The following is a 24,070-nucleotide window of genomic DNA, read 5'->3' as shown; positions in this document are numbered from 1 at the left end:
GACCATTGAATTTTTCACGGGAGAATCTAATGATGTTGAAGTCTCCACCCACACAACAACGGGCTTGCTACCTTGCATGAGATTAATCCAGCTCCACCCATAAAGCCATTTGTGGTCGAGTTCTATTCAACCCATACATGGAAGTAAACACCCATTTGAAATCCGATGCCACGTCCCTTGCAAGCATCACAATGAGAACTCTCCCGATCACAAGTCGCCTTTGCTCAATTCATAATTCAACTTACTATTATATTAGAACGTAATCTGCATTCTTGTAAAATAAGATAAAACCAAGGTATTATGACGGTTACGTAACAGTAACGGTGGTAACCTTTATGCATTACAGGGCTGTAATGGCTGTTACGGGAAAAAACGGCCTACAACAGTTCCGTAATGGTCCGTTATAGGGTCGAAACAGGTTTTTTTTCAAAAAGAAAAAAGAAAAGAAAAGAAAGAAAACAAAGGCCGTAATGGTGGTGGCTATTACACCATTACCGTTATGGAATACCTTGGCCGTAATGGTGGTGGCTATTACACCATTACCATTATGGAATACCTTGGATGAAATAAATATGTCAACCTCTATGTACGACAAACATAAGAACACAGGCAATTCTTTCTGTCCTAATTGAGAAGAAAGAACCTTAGCAGCTACAGACGGCATCAGAAAAATGAAAGAAAATGTCCCATTTTGAATATCCATCAAACATGGGTTCACATTTTCTAATTAGTACAATACTTTCGACCATAATAACATTCATGCATAATCCAGAAATATTAGTTCAATGAGAAGAGATTCAGTCCACCCAGAGTGGTAAAAACATTTCCTCCCATTTTCTATACCATACACATGGGATGTGTATGATGATCTGAACTGTTCATCCAATGGTTCATATGGCAAACATTAATAAAGGAAAATCCTAACCATTCTAAAGAAAGGTATTAAAAGAACTAAAGTTCAATTAGGGCCTATTTGGTTTCCCAATCACAACGTTAAACGGCTGTAAATGGGTAATGATTATTTATTCTTGTAATTTTGTGGTGAAATCACTTACATTTGACTGAAATGATGATTTTACTACATTGTTTGTTTCACCCAGAAATCGCTATAAAAATGGTAATTTTATTGTGTGAAAATGTAATAAATTACAATTTACTTTACCTACTACCTTTACCAATGAATTTGACTCTTGATTTATGAGCAATAATTCCTGTTTAAACAAACAGCTGGAAATGAAAATGATGGCTCATTATTTTGCATTTCATAGGAAATTGGAAAAACAAACAGGCCCTTACTGAATTTGTTGACATTATTTACATGGTTAGGATTGTCCCATTTACTTGTCATCATTTTGTCTTATGGTCCATTTGGAGAGTTGTGTAGGGCGACTAGATTTGACCATCTTACATATACACCATTTGTATGACATAAATATGGGAGGATGAGAATTTCATCCACACAGGCCAACTGGATCCCGTTTCGGATACAACAACCCTTATTCAAACTAAAGAGACAAGGAGCAAAAACATTCTAGAAGTATACACATGCCTGTACGCTAAAGGTGAAAGGAATCCAGACTAGATCTCCAAAGACCAACATGAAGCCCAACCTCTCTGCAATGATGTCCCATCTGTAAAAGGTAAAATGCAGGCAAACTGGTCAGTATGAGACTAAAACATTGATGAAGCAATAGATATTGCCTCACCAGCCAAGTGAAAAGATAAGGAACAAACAGCAATGAAAGAAAGTCATAAGAATAATTATATGATCGTTTGACTGACAATATGAATAATATACTGTCTTCAGTTTGCATAGGTGGAGCCCATGGTTCAGTGACTTTGGACCATTGGTCCAATGGGTCCAACCATGGGTGGACCATGCCCCAAAATCTACCAAATGCTAAGATCCCAGAAACCAATCTTGGGACTATTTTCAACCCAACATGGACGGTTGCTGTATTTCTCTTCTTAACTGAATATTTTCAGGCCACACATTGAAAGTTAGGATTGCTCCATTGAGAGGCTTTTTGGACCATCGACCATCCATGGTGCAGCAACAGACCAACAGTCTGGATCCCTGTACCATAGGCCTGACTTCTGAAAACTGAAAACCGAAGTATTGTCAGGTCATTGATTGTATAATTCCTCCTAAAATACATGTGTTGACTCAGTAGAATGGGTGGTTCTGACTTGTCACACAGAGAAAAGATACAGTACCAAAAGGTCCAGATAATATAAAAGGCAGGTGCTAGGCTTACGTGGAGGTCATGTACTCCTCGTAAAAGAAATAGTCCAGAATGTACAGCTGAAAATGGAAATGAAGAAGAGAAGTATCATTTATTCCAGGTGACATATGCTTGCATAAAATTGAAATAATGGAACTAAAACATCAAAGAGTACCACAGAAAGGAGCTGGTAAAGGATCATCGAACGGTGCATGTTGCCAACTTGAATGCTTTTTGCTAAAACAGAAAGATTGATTAATAACCATCCCATGATTCCAGCTCTAACAAAGAAAAATCTGCAGAAAGATAACAGATTTTTTTGTTAGAAGAATATACAATTGAGTGCCAAAATAAAAAAGAGGAAGAAGAAGAAAGAAATCCTTGAAGAGGATTCTACACTAGGCACCACTCCACACATGCAACACACACCAATCATGAAGTGTCTGAAACATCTGAAAGCTGAATAAGGTGACCCCAACTGTGAAAATTATAATCCCTAAAATCGGGACATTCTACTCATCAGGCAAATCATGTGTACATTAAATGTGGACTATTGTCACATTTTCAGTTTTCTAAACCGTCAATGATTTTAGTATGGATGTGGCCCAACTGATCAGTTGAACGGCATGATATTTGCACATGGTCATCTTTAGACTTGCTGGGGTCATCATTCATCATAAAGGTTGGGGGTTACCTTATGCACTGGTTAGATGTTCTACGCAGTTGCCAAAATGACACATGTGCTGCATGCAAAGGTGCTTGGAGGGAGGGTGCATGTGGGGCTAGCTAGCAAACCTCATTAATATAATGGCTTTGGTAATGCTAAGGTTTGGTGAAAAGCTCCATGGAAAGAATAACATAGTCAAGTCAATGGCATTGAAAAGCATCAATTTATACTAAGAACGAATGTGGCAGTTGCCAAAATGACACGTGTGCTGCATGCAAAGGTGCTTGTAGGGAGGGTGCATGTGGGGCTAGCAAACCTCATTAATATAATGGCTTTGGTAATGCTAAGGTTTTGTGAAAAGCTCAAAATAACATAGTCAAGTCAAGGGTATTGAAAAGCATCAATTTATACTAAGAACGAATGTGACCAATTTTCAAGTCACATGTCAATACATTAAAAGGACATTGGAGCACAGGAGCAACAGGAGGGAAAGTCCACCATGGTAACTTTGGTTGGAATAACAAACATCTCAAGACATGGCTCATGGCCAAGCATGAGGAAAAGAGCATCAGTACCGATATCAAAAAGAATGTTTAGAAGGTAATTGATGCAAGTGAGCTGAATAATCAACCCCATCAGTGAAGTGGAGCCCACAAACTGTCCAATCGATCACTGGGCCACACTGCCATGAAGTTAGATTATCTCATATGTTTAGTAGTTTGATGTAGAAAAAGATGGATGTTTAGCCGGTACCCTTATTTACATCATGGATTTTCTGAGCCATTTTTTGGACACTAAATGATGTCATAATGACATAGGATTTATCCTGTTTGAAAACCAATTGAAAAAAGAACAAGCCCGAGATCATGCAATTCTGACATCAGCTATGTGAGCTATGAGCAATTTACCGAAGGTGTGCATGGCTGTGGACAGTTTCGGTATTTGAAATTGTTAAATTCAATTAGTGTGTGGACTGTACAATTTGCATGGTCCACCTGAGTTATTGCAATTCGGAATTTACACAACATTCCATATCTCCTTTCTCTAGCACTGTGGCCCATGATCATATTTTATAATCTTAGGGTGCTTATGTTAATTTGTAATAAGTGAGGGACATTTTGAGTATATTTGGTTTTTCTAACTTAAGAGAATAAAAGCAAAGAGGAGTGGGACGTCCAAACCTAATACCCTTTCTCTTGTTCCATTCTACCTCTCAACTCTCTTCTCCTCTCTCCTCACTTTTCTCAAATTAAATGATATCAGAGCGGACTTCGTCTAGCTAGGGCCTCTTCCTCTCTTCTTCTTCTCTTAAAATGTTTTCCTCGTTATCCCTCTTCGTGTCCTCTCCCTTTTTTCTTGTGCAGAGAGTTCTTTAAAGAATCCAGGGTTGCCTTCTTTTATTTGGCATTGGGCTATTGTTGATGGCTTGTGTGTGAAGCTTTGAGTGATGAATGCAATCATCCTCGTCATTTGAAGACGTATGAAATATGCGTGAGTCTTGGATTGTGATGTGTTGAGCTGATTGATGCTTCCCGTGCAGCGAGTTGTTTGTGTTGACTCTAGTAATTGAAGCAATCAAGTGTAAATGCATTTCAGCCCAATTTCCTTAAGTGGTGTGCTTTAGACTATCTTGATTTTTTATTTTTTATTTTTTATTTTTGGAAGGTTAGATTCTCTTGGTTTTTTGTTTGGATGGAGGGGAAAAAAACTGAGAATAAAGCTGGTTATATTAGTCTATCTGACTTTCTAGGGGCTCAAATGATATTCTACAAAGTTGAATGGGGCAAACTATCTTCAATGGCCAAAGCTTGTGCAAGTCTTCTAGACAGCCAAAGTTAAGTTAAAATACTTGACCACCGCGAAGCTTGACTAGAGTGAGTAAATACGATGAAGGGGTTCAGGCGAGTGCTCAAATCATGACATGGCTATGGAGTAGTTGGAGCAATCCATTTATATTGAAAGCATCATTGTCCCATTTATATTACCGCATTCAAATGTTTGGCGTCTTGCCCGTGTCTCCAGTATGTTAAGAGTACATATATTTTGTTACTTTTGTCAATGACTACTCCAAAATGTGATGGGGTCTACAAAAGGAGAGCTAAGGTTGGGGTGGGGCCCATAACTCTCCTCTAGACCCCACAGGTCAGCGGATCACCTGTAAAAGCCAAGATAGGAGGTGCAGTTGAGCCTCCATGAGCCCAACAAGCGCACATGAACATTTTTGTGCTTTTTGTTAAGAAAAGTTATTGTAGGAGGTCAAGGAATACAAAAACGGCTACGTATTGGTAACGGCCATAACTGTTACGCATTACGGGGTCGAAACGGCCATTGCAGAAAAGATTGCCTGTAACGATCTGTAACGGCCTATAACAGTCCTGTAATGGTCCAGAAACTTTTTTTTTTTTTTTTTTTTTTTTTTTTTAAGTTAAAAAATGTCATAACAGCCATTACAACCCGTATCATAATGGTAACGGTGGTGGTCGTTACGGCCACCATTACCGTAATAGAATACCTTACAATGGGTATTTTGTAAGAAGTGTTTTAATTAAGCCTAGTGGCTTTATTTAGGGCTTTCCTTGGGGGAAAAGGGGATTGATTGTAACTTGGCTTTTGAAAGAAAGAAAGAAACTTTCTTTGAACTGGTAGAGGTGTTGATTCCTCTCCAGTAACTAGGTGTTGATTCCAAGATCTTTGCTAGTGCTAATTCTGGTGAACCCTATCTTTTCTCTCCACTAATCTCTTATAATCTTTTCATTCTCTTCCTTTCTTCACATCTTCTACTTTAAACCTTTGAATCCCACCTATTTCTCCTATCCCTTGAACCCTAGACGTACTGCATCCTGACATTTAAGATTTCTTTTATCTTTGTTATTCTATTCGGTACCAGAGACCTAGGTTTGCTAATGTCAACTAGCATCGACAAATCCTACCATGGGAGATTTACGAATGAGCAACGGGATGACATGCTTATGCACATGGCGGATCAAATTGACTACTTCGTGCGTTGCATGGACGCATTGGAGATGCGAGTGGAGTAATTAGAGTCAAGAAATGAGGGAGATCGTGCACCTACAAACCCTACCTATGAGACGTGAGATGGTGAGACTTCAGGACAACAAGTAGTGAAGGAAGGAGGCGAGGTTGATGATCTTCCTCGAGAGCATCTGTTGGCACCCGCTACTTTAACTGCCAATAGAGCTGCTAAGGAGCGGCCCAATCCTCCACAAGGTGCGATTATGGAGACTGTACCAAGGTATTTCGGAGGAGACCGACCGGAATGCAACTATATGCCCGATGATATTACGAAGAAAGTGTGAATAAACATACCTAACTTCATTGGCAAGTTGGAGCCGAATCAATTTCTTAATTGGTTGACAGCATTGGAGGATTACTTCAAATGGTACGACAAGAATAATGATCGTCGAATCCGATTTGTGAAGATGAAACTTAAGGGGTGTGCTTGTGTTTGGTGAAGAAGTGTGGAAGATCGTATGTATCGATGTGGCTGCCACCTATTGTGCATTGGGAAGAGAAGAAATTGAAGTTGAAAGAAAAGTATCTTCCTCTAAATTATGAGGATATGCTTTATGAACAATTGGTCAAACTTCGGCAAGGGAACATGACCGTAGAAGAATACATGAAGCGCATCAATGAACTCATGGTCCGTTGTCGAATTAATGAGGAACGCCATGTTCTCTCTCATTTCAAATCAGGCCTTAGATCTGAAATTCAAAAAGAGATCATTATTGTGAGGCTTTATGGGAAAAAAGGATGCCTTCCAATTAGCTCTGAAAATTGAGAAACAATTTATACGGGTCGTTGGGAGAAGATTTAGCGTTGTTATCAAGCAGTTGGTGAGTCAAAGAGGTGTTGAGATTAGTCAGACAGCAAGGGCTCCAAAAAATGCAACACCCAGCAAGCCTACAAGTTCAAGGCCACCTCGTCTGGCAAAGAATAAAGGCAAGGCTCCTGCAAGAAGTGATTTGCATAGGGATATTAAAGATGTGGACTACAATAGCTGCGGTTGAAAGGGGCATTATGCAGCACGTTTTCCCTGGAAAGTTAATGCTATATGTGTGAAAGAATAAGATAATGAATCCGTAGGGGAAAAAGATCCATGTGAGGCTGATGAACAACAAGAAGACACCTATGAATGTGGCCCAGAAGATGGAATATTGGTTGTTGTTCGGAGAGTACTTATGGCCCCTAAGAAGGAAGAGACTGAAGATTGGCATCGGACTACTCTTTTCCAAACCAGAGTTAGGTGTGATGATAAGGTATGCAACCTGATTACTGATGGGGGAAGTTGTTCAAATGTGGTGTCGCAATAGCTGGTTGGGAAGATGCAATTATCAGTAGAAGCACACCCCCAGCCCTACAAGATTGCAGGGATCAATGATATGACCATTCCAGTATCCAAGAGGTGCTTGGTGAACTTCAAGATAAGCCACTAGGAATATTCCATTTGATCCGATGTAGTTCCCATGAACATCTCTCGTATACTTCTTAGGAGGCCTTGGCTTTATGATCAAAAGGTGTTTAGCGACAAAGAGGCCAACACATTTACCTTCAAATTTAATGGCAAGAAGATTCTCATTACGCTTATGAAAGCAAGTGAACCAATGAAAAAGAAAGCCAAGACAAGGAAGTCATCCAATGTCTTATCTACGAGGCAATTCGAGGTAGACAGAAAAGAGGGAGGTGTTATGTATGCTCTAGTGATGCGGGAGGTCAAAGACAAGGTCTCGACAAAGGGGCACGTGATAAATCTATAAGTAGAAAGGTTGATGTCTGAATTTTCAGATCCGATACCGGGTGAATTGCCGGATAAATAACCGCCTGTGAGGGACATCCAACATGTTATCGACTTCGTCCCAAGATCCATGCTTCCTAACCTACCAACCTACAGGATGAATCCAACCGAATACGCCGAGTTAAAAAAGTAGGTTGATGAATTTTTGCAGAAAGACTTTATCAAAGAAAGCTTTAGTCCATGTGTTGTCGCGGCCTTATTGACGCCAAAGAAAAACAAAAGTTGGTGAATGTGTGTGGACAGTCGTGCCATAAATAAAATAGCCGTCAAGTATCACTTCACAATACCATGACCTAATGATATGCTCAACATGTTGGCTGGCTCTAAAGTCTTTTCGAAGATTGACTTCAGAAGTGGCTACCACCAGATACGAATCAGACCTGGTGATAAGTAAAAGACAATATTTAAAACAAAAGTTGGGCTCTCCGAATGGTTGGTTATGCCTTTCGAATTGACCAATGCTCCTAGCACCTTCATGCGAGTAATAACTTAGGTGCTACATTTATTTATCGGTCGCTTCGTTGTTGTTTATTTTGATTATATACTTGTAAATAGTAAAGAGGCTTCTGAACATATTGGTCACCTTCGACAAGTTTTAAGAGTACTCAGAAAATAAAAACTCTACATTAATTTAAAGAAGTGCACTTTTATGAGTGCAAGCGTGATCTTTCTTGGCTTTGTAGTCTCTTCAAGTGGTGTGGAAGTTGACCCAGATAAAGTAAAAGCAATGTTGGACTAACATATTCCTAATAATATGCAGTAATTGTGAAGTTTCCATGGATTGGCTACCTTCTACAGGAGATTTATCAGAAATTTCAGCACCATAATGGCACCAATTACTCTATGTTTGAAAAGGGGGCAATTTATGTAGACCAAGGCAACTACTAAATCTTTTGAAGATATAAAAGCCAAGATGACTGCCAGCCCTAGTTCTTCAATTGCCAAACTTCAAAAAAGCCTTTGAAGTTGCTTGTGATGCTTACCACGTCGGAATTGGAGGGGTACTTAGTCAAGATGAGCACCCGGTCGCTTACTTTAGCGAAAAGCTTAATGAAGCCAAATAGAAGTATTCAACATATGATGTGGAATTTTATGCAATGGTGTAGGCATTGGGGCATTGGCAGCATTACCTCATCGGCAAAGAGTTTGTTCTTTACTCTGACCATGAAGTGCTCAAGTATCTCAATTCCCAAAAGAAGTTTAGTCATAGGCATGCCAAATGGAGTGCTTATCTCCAAGAATTCACCTTTGTGTTGAACATTGGTCGGGAGTTGAGAACAAAGCAATTGATGCATTGAGTAGACGAGCTCACCTATTGACAACAATGTCAATAAAAGTGATCAATTTCGACCAGATGAAGCGTGATTACGCGGGCAATGGTGATTTTGGGCAAATTTATGCAGACTTTCATGTCGGGTAACAAGAAAATCATCTAAAATTCAGTGTGCATGATGGGTATTTCTTCTTCAGAACTCATGTATGTATACTCGACACTTCTCTACAAGAGCACGTGATGCGAGAATTATACCAACGGTCATTTTGGGCGTTGTAAGACAGTTGCTCTAGTAGAAGATAGATTTTATTGGCCTTGAAGTGAGATGTGGCGAGATGGGTGCAACAATGTCGAATTTGCCAACTTGCCAAAGGACGGAAGCAAAATACAAGTTTATACACACCGTTACCCATATTTCAAGAACCATGGCAAGACATCAATATGGATTTTGTTTGGGGTTTGCTGAAGACTGTACAAGGTAATGATTCCATCTTTGTTGTAGTATATCATTTTTCTACGATGGCCCATTTTGTTCCCTACTCTAAGACCTCAGATGCTCTAAAGATAGCCACCTTGTTCTTCCAGGAGGTGGTTCGCTTACATGGGGTACCAAAATCTATTGTGTCTGATAAGGATGTGAAGTTTATGAGCTACTTCTGGAAAACGTTATGGAAGATTATGAGCACCAAGCTTATATTTTCGACTGCATATCGCCATCAAACAGATGGTCAGATAGAGGAAGTTAACCGGAGTTTGGGAAATCTACTATAGTGCTCAGTTGGCGACCATGTTTCGAGGTGGGACCAGATTCTGTCAATGGCTAAATTTACTTGTAGCAATTCTGCCAATCGATCAACTGGATTGTCACCATTTGAGGTAGTGTTGGGAATGAAGCCAAGACAACCCGTTGATTTGATTGCACTGCCTATGGATGCACAACCGAGTGAGGAGGCTGAAACTCTTGCCCGACATATGCATGACATCCATGAAGAGGTAAGAAGGAATATACCAACTAGCAATGAAAGATGTAAGGCGCAAGTTGATTTGCATCGGTACTTCATGAAATTCAGAGAAGGTGACCAAGTGATGGTACGTCTCCGACCGTAAAGATTTCCAAAAGGGAAGTATCAAAAGTTGCACAATAGGAATGGAGGTCTTCTCAAAATATTGAAGAAAATCAATGTTCATGCTTATGTTTTGGAGTTGCTAGAAGATTTGCACATCAACCCAACATTCAATGTTGGAGACTTGACTATTTATTATGGCCACCATGACAATGAAGGATACGAAGAGCAAGCCATAATGCTGCCTCCCATGCCTACTACAAGTAAAGAGATTGAAGATGTGTACGACAATCAAGTAGTGTCTACCAATGTTCGAAATATCGGTATCGCACTATGTATCGCACCCTTGGGATACAGATACGTATCGGTTATCGCACAGGATATATTGTTTGTATCACATAATTTATCGCACTTTTTGGGAAACATGGGGAAACATTGGAAAAATGGTTGAATTTTTTAATGAAACTTTGGGGATTGTTAAAAAAGCCCTTAATACACACTTTCAAATCATAATATCTCAAAACAAAATAAAAAATTGCACATAATAAATTTCCTTTGTACAGGGTCCTAAGCTATGCGATGTTTAACTGAACTAATGCAACTATATAAATATATCATAGTCATGTATGAAAACACAACTAATTCATTGAAAAGCAAAAGAAGAACCAAAGAAGTAAAATTTGAGAAATATACATATCAATGATGGGGACTAGTTGTGGTCTAGACCCACATAGAGTTGCGCGGTGGCTCGTAATCATCATCTCCATCTTGATGGAGCTGGGCACAATATTGCTGCTCCACAAATCGACAATATTGTGCCCAGGTCATATTAGAGTGGTACCAGTTAAGATACTCCCTAACATAACGTCGGTACTCATCCTCTCCTAACTGAATCAATACGCCCATCCGTGGGTACTGCTTAATTGTCACAGTCTGTAACCGATATGGATTTGGGAAGGGCACATATGAAGCTCCTTGGTATCCATATTGTTGGTCATATCCATACTGCCGCTCATATCCCTGCCCATATGCAGAAGCGAACACCTGACCATGGTTGAAAAATGATGTGTCGTAATTGTTGGAGTCACTCGTCGCATATCCACTAGGTCCATATCCATGCCCATACTGTGGCATAGAACTCAAGCTACTGTCCTGTGTTTGTGATCCAAATTCATGTTGTGGCCTATAACTCGAGCTCCCCTCCCTCGTCCGTGATCCAAATCTAGAGTCACCTCGCCTGCCACGAATGCTTGTGTCCCTCATGCATTTTGTCAACACCTCCTCAAAATCTGAAAGTTTATGAGTCTGCTTTTTCTGCAGTAGCTTTTGACGCGTGTATATCTTATTGTAAACAAGACGGGGTCGTGGTTCTCCTGGACGAGAACAATGGTGAGGGTCCTGTGTGGAATGATCGAAATTCTCCTCCCCGGTGAAAGGGCTAAGAGGACTCTTATCCTGACTCTCACCCGCATTGCCACCATCCCCGTCACCATCATCATCATCATCCTTACCGTCATCAGAGTCATCGTCGCCCTTATCGCCTCCATTATCATCACCGGACTCATTCCCTGCATCACTCTTTGACTGGGTGTCGATGTCAGACAATGTCTCCCCACCACGCGTCCCGCGTGATAGTAACTGCCGCGGGCTACCCTCCAGACTCATCAATAGGTCGAATGCCTCATCAAGAGACCTCTACTGCTCCACATGTGCGTCAACATCAATCCTTTGTGTCTCTGCTTCCGCCGAAACATGTGGCTCTAGTTGTCCATCCGAGGTATCTAAGTCATCTGACCTAACTCACTGGTAAACTGGGTCATCCTCCGCATCCTCAGCATATGCATGTTGTCCGACCATCATCAGGTCCAGTGGGTCTTCTCGCGCTTTTCTTCTTCCTTCCACGCGGAGCAACCTCTATCGTAACTTCATATTGTAGTGACAATACACTAGCTTCTAAAGCCTCACATAACCTAGTTTATTATGTTTATTCATGTAGATGAGGGAGAATGTACTCCAATTCCTTTTAGAGGGTGACGAGGACACCGTTTTTGCAAGCACACGGACAACCAATCATTGTAAAACCTTGCAGTCAGTCCCGTGCATGGACCACCATTCCCATGCCATCATGGTGTTCCTTGACTTCACCACAGGGTCGCACCCAAACATTCTAACCACGTCGCGGGATTTAACAATCTGTTGATGGCGTATAGCAACCAGAATAAGTATTGAATGGCTGAGATGAAGATAAGGAGAATGTAAGTGCGGAACACATTTACTTCACTACCAAAGGTGCCTTTCCCCGGACAGTCGGGGAATAAGTAATCGTACACCTCATGTACAGCCCTCTTTAATGAATTATATTCGAAGAGATTACGGTTGTAGTGGTATTTGGGATTCAGGAAATACGCTGAAAACCAACATATACACATCAGTACAACCCTCGTCTATTATTGCATATGAAAAAAAAAAATCCATATAGGTATACTAGCCTGATGTAGTGGGTGAGAAAGTGTCCTTTCCCAACGGTTGTCTATTATTGCATGCACCCACTTATATGCATTGGGAGCTTTAACCATGATGGGCTCTTTCATTAGCTGTATGGACGGATACAGCGACCCCATCGACGGATTTGTCTCATTGTCCACCATCCTCAGCACCACATCAATGGGCTCTAGAATACCCACAACACCACGCACGCGATCCCAGAATGAATTTCTCAACACTAGCTCCTCGATTCTATAGGTTACTTTTGTCAACCTCTCTTTCCATTCTTCGTAATCATGAGAGGCGAAAAGCTCTCGCAACCCTAGTCTGGGTTTGAGAAGGCTACTTAAGGCGATATAATTTGTGGCGAACCGCGTCGCCCCGAGGCACACTATATCCCCACCACACCTCTCACGCATCACGGCTAATAACCAGGTGTGGTTGTATACGAAGTTTGTGATGAGTGGTCCATCAGTAATTACAGTCTTCACCGATGGCCTATCCCCGATCGCCTCCAGCATGAGATCAATGCAATGGGCTACGCAGGGGGTCCAATACATATGATACTTGTTCTAAATATCCTTCCCCGCCTTGACAAATGCACTCCCATTGTCCGTAACAAACTGCACAATGTTTTTCCTCCTAACATCCTGCATGGCGTTGTGCATTAGCTTGTAAATGTAGTTAAAATCTTTAATCTTACTACTCGCATCTATACACTTTAGGAACACCGCCCGTCCCCTGGAATAGACCATAAAATTTATGATCGACATCTTCGTCGGTCTGGTCCAACCGTCACACATGACGGTGCAGCCGTACATCTCCCATGACTACCTATACGAATCGACGTGTCTTCATCTCTGCATGTTCATCATCCAAGTACTTCCCCATGATCTGTGAGGGTGTGGGCGGCTGCACACCCTCACCCCCACGTTGCACTTCACTTATCATATTTTTAAAGTGCGGGCTTGCTATGGCATTCGCGAGGATTTAATCGTATATAAAAAAAACTTTGGTATAAATTTTCCAACTTTCTTCCTCACATCCTCTCCACTAAACATCTCCTTTATTTTCTTTTGTCCCTCTGACTCTTTGTACATCCTCGGATCTGAAGGTAGATCCAGCACCCGCATACTACCACTACTCATGCCCCATATTCCTCCCCGCCTATTACCCTCCCCTGATCCACCCCCAACACTCCCCCCCGCTCCACTCCCCCCACCACACTCATAGATAGACCCCCCTGCTCCACTCCCCCCACCACGCTCATGGATAGAACCTTCAAATCTAGACCTACTTGTGTCCCACCTCTATCCTGATCCCTCTCCCACTGATCCCGCATGGACTCTTGAATTGCGCGTTTGTATTCAAGATCATCATCGCCATTGAGATCCACTACATCATCCTCACCTACATATGGTGGCCACCCCAACTCCTCCCTAATCTCCCTCTCCCGTGCATGTTGTTCATATTTTGTCTTCAGATTTTTTTTCAATATGGTCCTCATTTCTTCTTGCATATCCTGTGGGTACTTAGGGCAATCCAAGACATTGCGATACCCTCCCGCTAAATGCTCCTTTAAGCAGGTTACCCCACCACTCCTCGATACATGGCCACATAAATTACAAATACTCCCGAATCGATTATCAGGAATGGGCCGACCGTACCTCCACCCTATATCAAGTTGTCTCACTCCTCTTCCTCCCGACATATTTTATCTGTAAAATAATATTATGTTAATACTTGTTAGGGCCCACCTTGGTGCATGTGTTGTATATCCATGCCACTCATGGAAAATAGATGGATGGTGTGGATAAAACACATACATCATGGTGGAGATTGTATGACTTCTTGAACGGTTTCGATCACCCCCGTACATGGGCCTAGACACTGGGGCATTATTTGTAAGTGCTCCCGCAATGCACCTGCCTCGTGCCCTTTACAGGCGTAAAGCAATTGATGGCGGCGTGGCATGCAGCTCCGACCACGGGTCGTATATGAGGTTCCTGTAATTCGATTTGCACAAGCGGGCCGATGATTTCAGTGATCTGGACCGTCGATATTATGCCCCGCACCATTGATATTTTAAAATCATATCCGTAGAATGTTTGGCCCTTTTGTTGCTTGAATGCCAACCGTTGTTGATTTTCTATTTAACGTTCCTCTTTTCTTGATACTCATTGAAAGGTTAGGAATTCTCCAAGTGGAAGAATTTAGGTGCATGGGCCATCCACAGTGGTTCCCACAATATCAGCATCGTTCTTCGGCTGATGCACTAAAATGATCTACACAAATGGATGGATGGTGTGGATACAACACATACATCATGGTGGGGCCCACGGTCAATGTCACACTGACATCGCTCGTCCGTGTGCAACGGACTGAGAGGGAATTAGTGGTTACCCAAAGAACAATTCACTGGATGTTACCTTAACCGTGTGGGGCCCATCTTGATGTATTTTTTATATATCCATGCCATCCATCTGTTTTTCCATCCCATTTTAGGACGTAATACCAAACCATAAGAAGATCCAAATCTCAGATGGACCACACCAAACCCTAACGGTGGGCGTCACTCTCTCCACTTTTTTGTGATGGGTTCCACTAAAGATTTAGATATGCCTCACTGTTTGTGTCATGCCCTAAAATAATATTTCCAAATGAATGGACGGTGTGGATACAACACATACATTACCGTGGGACCCATAAAACTTGGTGACATCACTTGAGTGAATGCGATTGCGCAGTAACTCACTACGCTTAGCGTACCGAGTAAACTCATGTGAGGTCCACCATGAGTTATGAATTTTATCTACTCCGTCCATCCATTTTACCAAATAATTATAGGGCTTTAGCCCAAAAATAAAGCATATACAATGTTCAAATGGGCCACACCATAGAAAACATTCGAATTGAACATCTACTGTTGAAAATTTCTCGAGGGCCACAGAAGTCTTGGATCAAGCTTATATCTGTACTTTCCATTCATCCACGTCTGTATGATCTTATTAACAGTTTGGATGACCAATAAACATCACTGTAGGGCCGAGAAAGGTTTCAGCGGTGGAAATCAATATCCCCACTGTTTCTTGTGGTATGATCCACTTGTTATTTGAATATGCGTAAATTTTCGGATCAACCCCTTAAATTAGATGGAAAAACAGATGGACGGGGTGGATAGACCACATACATTCAAGGTGGGCCTAACTGAGTTTACTCGGTACGATAAGAGCGTAGTAACTCAGTACGCAATCCGATTTCGTTTTCTCCAATCCGCGTCCCTTTCCTTCACGAACCCTCTCCTTCACGAACACAACGGTTCGGCGAGGGTTTCGGAGCGACGGTTCTGGAAGGAAGGGGCTCAATTCGGCCCGATTTCTCGCCGGAATCTCCAAGAAATCCCCATTGGCACTCTCCAATCTACGAAGAAAGCGGGAAATCGAAGAAAATAAAGAGAAAAATCATCGAAGAAAGAGGGAAATCGAACTTACCTGTCAATTGATGGAATGGCCCACCTCCGATCACCAATCTTCGCTACAACCTACAGGTACTCTCCGATTTCTCCTTTTTTGGTTCTAATTCTTTTTTTCTTTTTTTATTCTCCCCAACCCCGCATTGGTTTTTATGGTCGTTGTGGGTTGTTGGCTACAGTGGGACTCGCAAGTCCTCTGCAATCAACCCGTGAGCATCCGTAAGTGCGTCTATCGATATCCGAAAATGATGAGTGAGGATATCGTGAGATATCGACGATATATCATGCAATATCTGGATTTGGGGTATTTTTCTAAACTTCCGGAGGTTATTGCGTGGGTTTCGTCTCGCTGACAGGCAATAACGATAATATCGGCCGATAGTATCGATATTTCGAACACTGGTGTCTACTAAGGATGGCGGATATCACAAGTTCCTTGTCAAATGGAAGGGTATACCGGTTTCTGAATGCACATGGATTACGGCTTCTGACTTTTAGCATTTTAATCCATATTTGTAAGAGAGGTACCAAACTGGCAACTCGTCGCGGTCGAGTTTTTCCAAGCTAGGGAAAGATGATGGGGGCCATAAATGATCCAGCAAAATAAACTAAGCTAATCAATTGAAATATTCACATTCCACATCATAGTAAAGATAATAATAAAGGGAACATGCAATGGTTGCATACCATCATCACAATCCTATAGTACCGTATTCAAATCATGCGTGGATTGGATCTGGCGAGGGATGGGACCTCCCGATCTTGCATGGTTTCAGTCCAACAATCAATGCAGCTTCTCTAGTCCAGGAAATCAAAGGATTTCTGGAATAGGGACGGCTGGAAAATCTGAGAGAGGGTTGGGATCAATTCTCAGAATTTCAGGGTCAATAGCAACCCAAAAAAAAAAAAAAAGACGAGGCATAAGAAGAGAAGAAGAAGGTTGGAGGGCTAGAAATAGAAGTTAGTTTTGCAATTAACCAAATCTTCAAATCATCGTTTAGTTGTGCAAGTAACCATATCTTTAAAATCATCCTCGGTTGTGCCATGAACCACCATCGAGCCATAAAGATGCATTCGTCAGCCGCCTTCATCTTTGATAAACTTTGAAGGGTTTGATGTCCGCATCACATAAAGTCTACAAAAAGAGAGCCAAGCCTGGAGTGGGGCCCACGAGTCTCCTCTAGACCCCACAAGTCAGCCGACCACTTGTAAAAGCCAAGATAGGTGGTGCAGTTAGGCCTCCATGAGATCAACAAGCGCACATGAGCCTTATTATGCTTTTTGTTAAGAAAAGTTATTGCATGGGGTATTTTGTATTAAGTGTTTTAAGTCAGCCTGGTGGCTTTATTTAGGGGTTTCCTTGGGGGAAAAGGGGATTGATTGTAACTTGGCTTTTGGAAGAAAGAGAGGAACTTTCTTTGAACTAGTAGAGGTGTCGATTCCTCTCCCGCATCTTGGTGCCGATTCCATGATCTTCACTGGTGTTGATTCCAGTGAACCCTATCTCTTTTCACTCCGCTAATCTCTTATAATCTTCTCCTTCTCTTCCTTTCTTCATATCTTCTACTTTAAACCTTTGAATCTCACCTCTTTCTCTTATTTCTCCTTTCCTTTGAACGCTAGACCTGCTACATCTTGAAATTTCAGATTTCTTTTGTCTTTGTTATTCCGTGTGGCCCGTCCGCTATCAGAATGACTTGGCTTTATTTAGTGAAGGATAAAGTTGAGTTATTTTCTATTTCTAAGGTTTTTCATATGGAAGTAATAATTCAGTTTAATTCTAAGGTGTGTGATTCATTCTAATAATACGAATGAGTGTTTCTTAATCTTTTTAACTAGTACTTATCAACTAATGGTATTTTACACCAAACTACACCAAACATCATGTGCTAAGTAACACCCCATAGCAGAATGTCATAGTTGGTAGGAAGAATAGTCATCTCCTCAAGGTGACATGGGCACATCATTCTTTTGGAGCGATGTTGTCCTAACGGTGTGTCACTTAAAGAATAGGATGCCTTCTGCAATCTTAAGAAATCAGTCACCTCATGAAGCTTTGTTTCCTGGTTTTCCATTATTTTCCTTTCCAACTAAAGCTTCCAATATATGTGCTTTGTTCATCAGTTGGAATCTGATCGTGATATATTGGATTCTCCAGCAATCTAACGCGCCTTTCTCAGATACTTCAGAACCCAAGGAGTTACAGATGTTATAGCCCCCATCTTCAGAGACAATCATAACAAGGAAAATAGGTTCAAGAAGAAACAAACAAAAGCGGTTAGATAATGGAACGTCTATGATACAACTTGATGAATTAATTTCAGTATACAGGACTTTCATATTATAACAAGTTTTTCAAAGGACCTTTGTATAAATAAAACTTTGAGAATCCATCTTTTTTTTTCTTTTAAGATTTTTTGTATTGATGTTACTTCGTTTCAATCAGCGCATTTTTACTCTAAGAAAGGAAAATCTCTTGAGTTGGAAAAATCTCGGTCCCCCACCAGTGTCTCCTTACCTATACCAATACAGATTGATGATATAAAGTCTAGACCTACTCCACTATCTGCATCTAACATATTAGAGAACACCCTTCCAAAGTTTACTCCAGACAGAAGTGAGGATATAATGAAGTCCATGATGAAGTGGTGCCACCTACCTTGCTCTCTGTTGTGCCGGATGACCCAACTTCTCCAAGTATTTCTCCTGATTCTTCAGACCTTCCAATTGCCCCAAGGCAAGGTAGACAAACCTGCACCGTTCATCCCATTTCAAACTTTGTCTCTTATCATTTTTTGTCTCATATTTTCGTAAATTTGACTTATCTCTTTCTTCTCGTCCGTTCCCAAGTCTTCCCAGAAAGCCCTATGTGATAAAAGGTGGATACAAACAATGAAAGAGGGTATGGTTGCTCTTGACTTGAGGGATACCTAGGAGTAAAACACTCTTCATGCTAGAAAGCATGCTATGGGGTGTCGGTGGGAATACGCAATTCAATCTCAGCCTGATGGTACTTTAAAAAGGTTGAAAGACCGTTTAGTTGTCAAGGGTTAGACTCTCAGTCTGGACTATACAGAGACCATTTCCCCTATTGCAAAACCCAACTCCATCTGTGTTACAATGTTTACGGTCGTTAATCATGGCTGGCCATTGTTTCAGCTTGATGTTAAAAATGCAGTTCTGAATGAAGATGTCACGGAAGAGGTATATACCGAGAAAACACCTGGGTTTGTTCCTCAAGGGGAGTCAGATAAGGTCAGTAGGTAATGAGAGATGGTGACAAGATCGAGAAGAGAGCATGAGCGAGATAGAGAGACACAAATAGGATCGAGAGACGAGAGAGATTGAGAAGTGGAAAAATTCTTTTATGAAACAGATGGTGAATGGGTTTTATTTGTTCTTTTCTTAATCCTGTGTTGGACTATTTTTGGTGTGTGATGCTCCTACAGGTGGCGTGATTCAACAGGATGTTCCAGGTTTAATGCAACTTCAAATTTGGTATTAAAGTGTATTGCTTGAATTCATCCATCTAGAATATCTATGAAGCATAACTGCAGTTCACACATGGAAAAAAGCCATTCCGTTTTACCATTTTACCACAGAATTAAGAGAGTAACTGCAGTTTGAGATATAACTGATGTAAACTTGTTATGTCGGAAGGAATTATTTGATTCATTTCACTTTGTTACTAATTGAAACCCTCATTGTTTGACATAACTATGATTGTTTTGGGGAATTTAATCAATTTACTCAAGAAGTAAAATGCTTAGAAAGCTGAAAAGGGTTTAACATACTTGAGGTCAACTCCCATGACATTTGGATTCAGCTGTATCCCGTACCACCTATTGAACAACAAACAAAAAAACAGCATAGAAAAATAAAGATAATCGCTCTGAATTCATTCTTTTGGAAAACAAGACAAAAAACAGGCATCAAACCATCTGCATGAGAAAAACTAATTCCAAATGTGTGAGCTGGGCAATCAATTAACGCTTTAAGGGAACATGTGAACACTTATAAGATCAGTAGCCACCACTTAATTTATGCATGTTTTCAAATTGAAGGACCAGTAACCACCATTGGCAATAAATGATTAATGCATAATACAAGTGATAATGAAGCCAGAAATTATCAGCATTCTTGGACATGACATAGGGGGCCCGTTTGGTGCCCGTCATAGACATATTGGCATAGAGTATCGCTATAGGCAATTTTGCATTTGGCACACCAAATTACTGTCCATTGTAACATTATCTAAAGAAACATTATTTTTGCACACTTTTTTCGCACACTTTTTTCACTCTTTCAAACAAGGCATTATCGGCATAGTTGGATTCTGAGAAAAATTGGGAATAAGACTGTTTGATAGGAGAAAAAAGAGGCAGGTACCTCCGTAACTTCTGTAGAATAAGCTTTTCTACAATGCTGTGTGTGAAAGCCACATCCAATCCATCCATAAGATGCACCCTTTCAACTTCACAACATATCCCTAAAATAAGTCCAATCCAAAACAGAGTTTGGTCACACCACAGGGGACATTTGGGATGGGGATGTTTAAAACTTTCTAGTGTTTTGCATGCCATAATGTTCATTCAGAATTATGGAAACACCAAGACGAATGCAACCCAAAAGTTGGGCCATTCCAAAACTCAGGTGGGCCCCGCCAATTGATTTTAGAGGTGGGCCTATTTTTTAAATTTATGGAGAAAAATCTAGTGGCACATGTGATGGACAGATTGGATGTCATGCATACATCACGTTGGGTGCCACGAACACACTTATTCTACAAACATTGTACAGGAACCGGCCTGGAGCAAAAATCAAAATCGGATAGCAGAAGAGAAAAACTTTGATACTCTGGTTGAGTATAATGGATGAGTGAAGTATAAATAAATTCAAATTAAACCAACCAAATACCAGTTTAGATGTATCACAAACCAAGAACAATCTTATCCCATTGTCTAACAATCAAATTAGTGGACATTTTTTGGATGGATCATAAAAATATCCCATAGTCTCATTTACAAAAACAGGCTTCCACAAATCAAAGGTTACGATTGTGCAACCAATCTGATTTTTGGACCATAACATCGAAACAGTGGGATACACAGTTTATATGGTTTAATTTGAATTATTGTATGCCAAATGTACCATTTTGAAGTGCCTGTGCATCAACTGTTATACTCTACCGGAGTATCAAATAACTCCCCATAGCAAGAAACATTATACAGTTTGTTTTTCCTATCTCATATTCCAGCGTGTATTGCAGCCACTGGGCCCACATGCTGAGATTTTTATGTCAGAACCATCCATGTAGCATCTAGTCCAATCTGCAAGTTGGACACTCCATAAATCAGGCCAATCCAACCATCATATGGGCCACCATATGAATTTGGAGTTCTTTGGTGGACGGCCAATGTTTTCTTTGGTGTGGCCCATCCAATGAATGGACGGGCCTGTTTTTTGGGCACCCCATCGGTATTATGGGGCATCTCAATTGCCCCACCGCCAGTCACATCTCAACAGGTTCATGGTTATGCAATTAAAGCTAGAGAGAGAGAGAGAGAGAGAGAGAGAGAGAGAGATGCTATGGTGCTTTAAGAGAACTATAAGTTACAGTGCCCCAAGACTCATCTGTTTACTTGAACAACCAATCAATCAATCTGAAATGTCCATTAAGTCAATGACACATTACATGGACCAGCATGCAAAAATCGGACTGACAAGATGACCCAATTTATCCTTGATTTGGCCTTTTTTTATATAGCCATCCATTTTCCAATACATGGATGGGATGGTTAGGATTGCCTAACAAAAGTGATTCTTTAGAATCATAAGCAATCCATGATGTGTCCTCACAAATAGATGGATTAAATTGTTGATTGGACCTATTTTTGTTTACATGGTCTCGACTGTCCATATTAAATGCCATTGATCAAATGGATAACATTTCCCAATTAGGCATGATATTTGCATGCCAGCCCATCAATCGTGCTCATGTCTTGATGAACAGTCTAGATCAATGGATTGGACCGTCTAAGTGTCACCAAAGGAACCAGGAGCACTATAACTTATAGTGCATAGTGCTCTAAGAGCACTAGTGATGAGGACATGCACATTCTAAGACCGCATGTGCATGTGCGAGCATCTGCAAGACCTCATACTGGGAAGACGCATATGGGCTGCTTTGTGGAGTGATCCAGACCGTTGGATCACATGATCGGGCCATTGATCGTGGATTGTCACGCTAGTTTTTCTTAGATATCAGCTTATAGGATTTAGTTTTGTTTATGTTATGTTTGGACACCATTATGAGTGTTTTTAGTTGATTTTAGTCAGACTACGGCTACTTTCGTCAAAATTCACAAAACAGGGTATTTATTGTAATTTTTGAACTTTCTTGAAGCTATAAAAGAGGGTGGGCGTGTGAACCTCTCCCTCATTGGATTTTGTGATTAAAAAAAAAAAAAAGCTCTTGCTTTCTTCTTCTTCCATCTTCATACGATTTAAAAATACTTCCATGCGATTTGAAAGGGAGATTAATGCGAGGCTAATCTTCATCAACGGAGGTAAGATGTCTCTATCTATCCCCACACCATCATCCCTTTTTCCCCTCCATCAAGCTATTTTCTTCAAGTTCTTCGATTTTCCCATCATAAGCCCTCATCTTCTCTTAAACTCATCCTTCATTTACCTATCTACAAGCTCAAACCCTAACCGACCTAAACCCATCCATCCCACGCCACGTGTGAATCCTTTGGGTTGGTCGTACGGCCACACCTTGCCCCTTTTTGTTTTCCATCATCCTTATATCAAAACCCCTTTCTTTCATTCCCGAAACCCTAGCCCTAAATCTAAAATGCCTAACTTTCATACTTTCCCAAATTACCCAAACCCTAATTTTTACCATATGTTGTATTAGGTTTTCTACTTTGAAATAGACAATACCCTATGCTAATTGCATGTTCCTACATTCATTAGATCCTATTTTCTTTTTATTTAATGATCTTGTGTCACGATGTTGGTAACTTAGGATAGGATTATGCATGATGTTCTTTTGGTTTTCATGGGATTCATGGTGATTATTGCAATGCTTGTGTTTTTTTGTTAATTGTCTACTACTTGACCTCACATGTTATTTGATTCATGCATCGGTCCCGCATCAAATTTAGTATCAGAGAAGGTTTTTAGCATAGGTCAATCTATCGAAAATCCCACTTTGTGATGAAAATTTACTAAGGAACCCCTTAACCTAAATCATAAAAATCGTGAAGCTTTTGGGCACTCTGCCCCGAACCCCCAGCAGTGGCGCACCGCCCACAGCACCCCTGGCAACCTGCGTACTGATTCTGCAAACGGGACATTTTGTTGAGTTTAGTCAGCCCTTTTCTAGGTTTTGTTCACTCCCCATATAGATATAGGCCATATAGGATTTTTGTGTTGCATCTAAGTTAGAATCACATCTAGGGTTTCCTTTTAGAGTTTCCTTGTGTATGCCCACTCGTCCGGGATGTGGTTTTGGTCCATAACCCATAATGAATCTAAAGCAAATTACTGAGGCCCTTAATGATATCAATAACCATCTGACAACCATTGAAGCGCAGAATAGGACCACTGCCACTCAATTAACCACGACCAATGCGCGCGTCAATCAACTTGAGGCCTCCTTACAGGCAAACCCCGACACTAGGGAAGACGTTCAATCTCAAGCTGGAGATCAAGTTGATAGGCGGGAGCGTGGTCGTGGCCAAGGCGTTGGTCGTGGTCGAGCACACATGCCGCCACCACGTGAGGAGCGTTATGATCATTATGATCCAAATGCACAAGTCATGAAAGGAGTGAAAATTGAGGCCCCCAGTTTTGATGGTCGCTTGGACCCCAAAGCATTCCTTGATTGGTTAGCAGACATAGACCACTATTTTGAGTGGTATAAATGTCTTATGCCCGTCGAGTGAGATTTTCCAAGATAAAGTTGGTGGGCCATGCCAAACTTTTTGGACCAACATGGCGCGTAAATTTGACAGGAGAACCACCAGTTGTGCACTGGGCTGAGATGAAAGAGGTCCTTAAAG

The 24,070-nt window shown here is 41.0% G+C and overlaps 1 protein-coding gene across 1 annotated transcript in view; it reads right to left on the bottom strand.

The window, feature by feature from the left end:
• LOC131224703 (delta(14)-sterol reductase-like) overlaps positions 1 to 24,070 on the bottom strand; it is a 93,020-nt gene that overhangs the window by 30,703 nt on the left and 38,247 nt on the right. Inside the window, exons 6-9 of the mRNA XM_058220013.1 lie at positions 19,793 to 19,840; positions 2,401 to 2,521; positions 2,259 to 2,305; positions 1,550 to 1,631 (exon numbers count right to left, since the gene is read on the bottom strand). Coding sequence (XP_058075996.1) covers positions 1,550 to 1,631; positions 2,259 to 2,305; positions 2,401 to 2,521; positions 19,793 to 19,840 — 298 coding nt within the window. The remainder of the gene's footprint in view (positions 1 to 1,549; positions 1,632 to 2,258; positions 2,306 to 2,400; positions 2,522 to 19,792; positions 19,841 to 24,070) is intronic.

Source organism: Magnolia sinica, chromosome 14, assembly GCF_029962835.1.
Source record: "Magnolia sinica isolate HGM2019 chromosome 14, MsV1, whole genome shotgun sequence".
NCBI lineage: Eukaryota > Viridiplantae > Streptophyta > Magnoliopsida > Magnoliales > Magnoliaceae > Magnolia > Magnolia sinica.
This window is presented reverse-complemented; position numbering and strand designations above follow the sequence as displayed.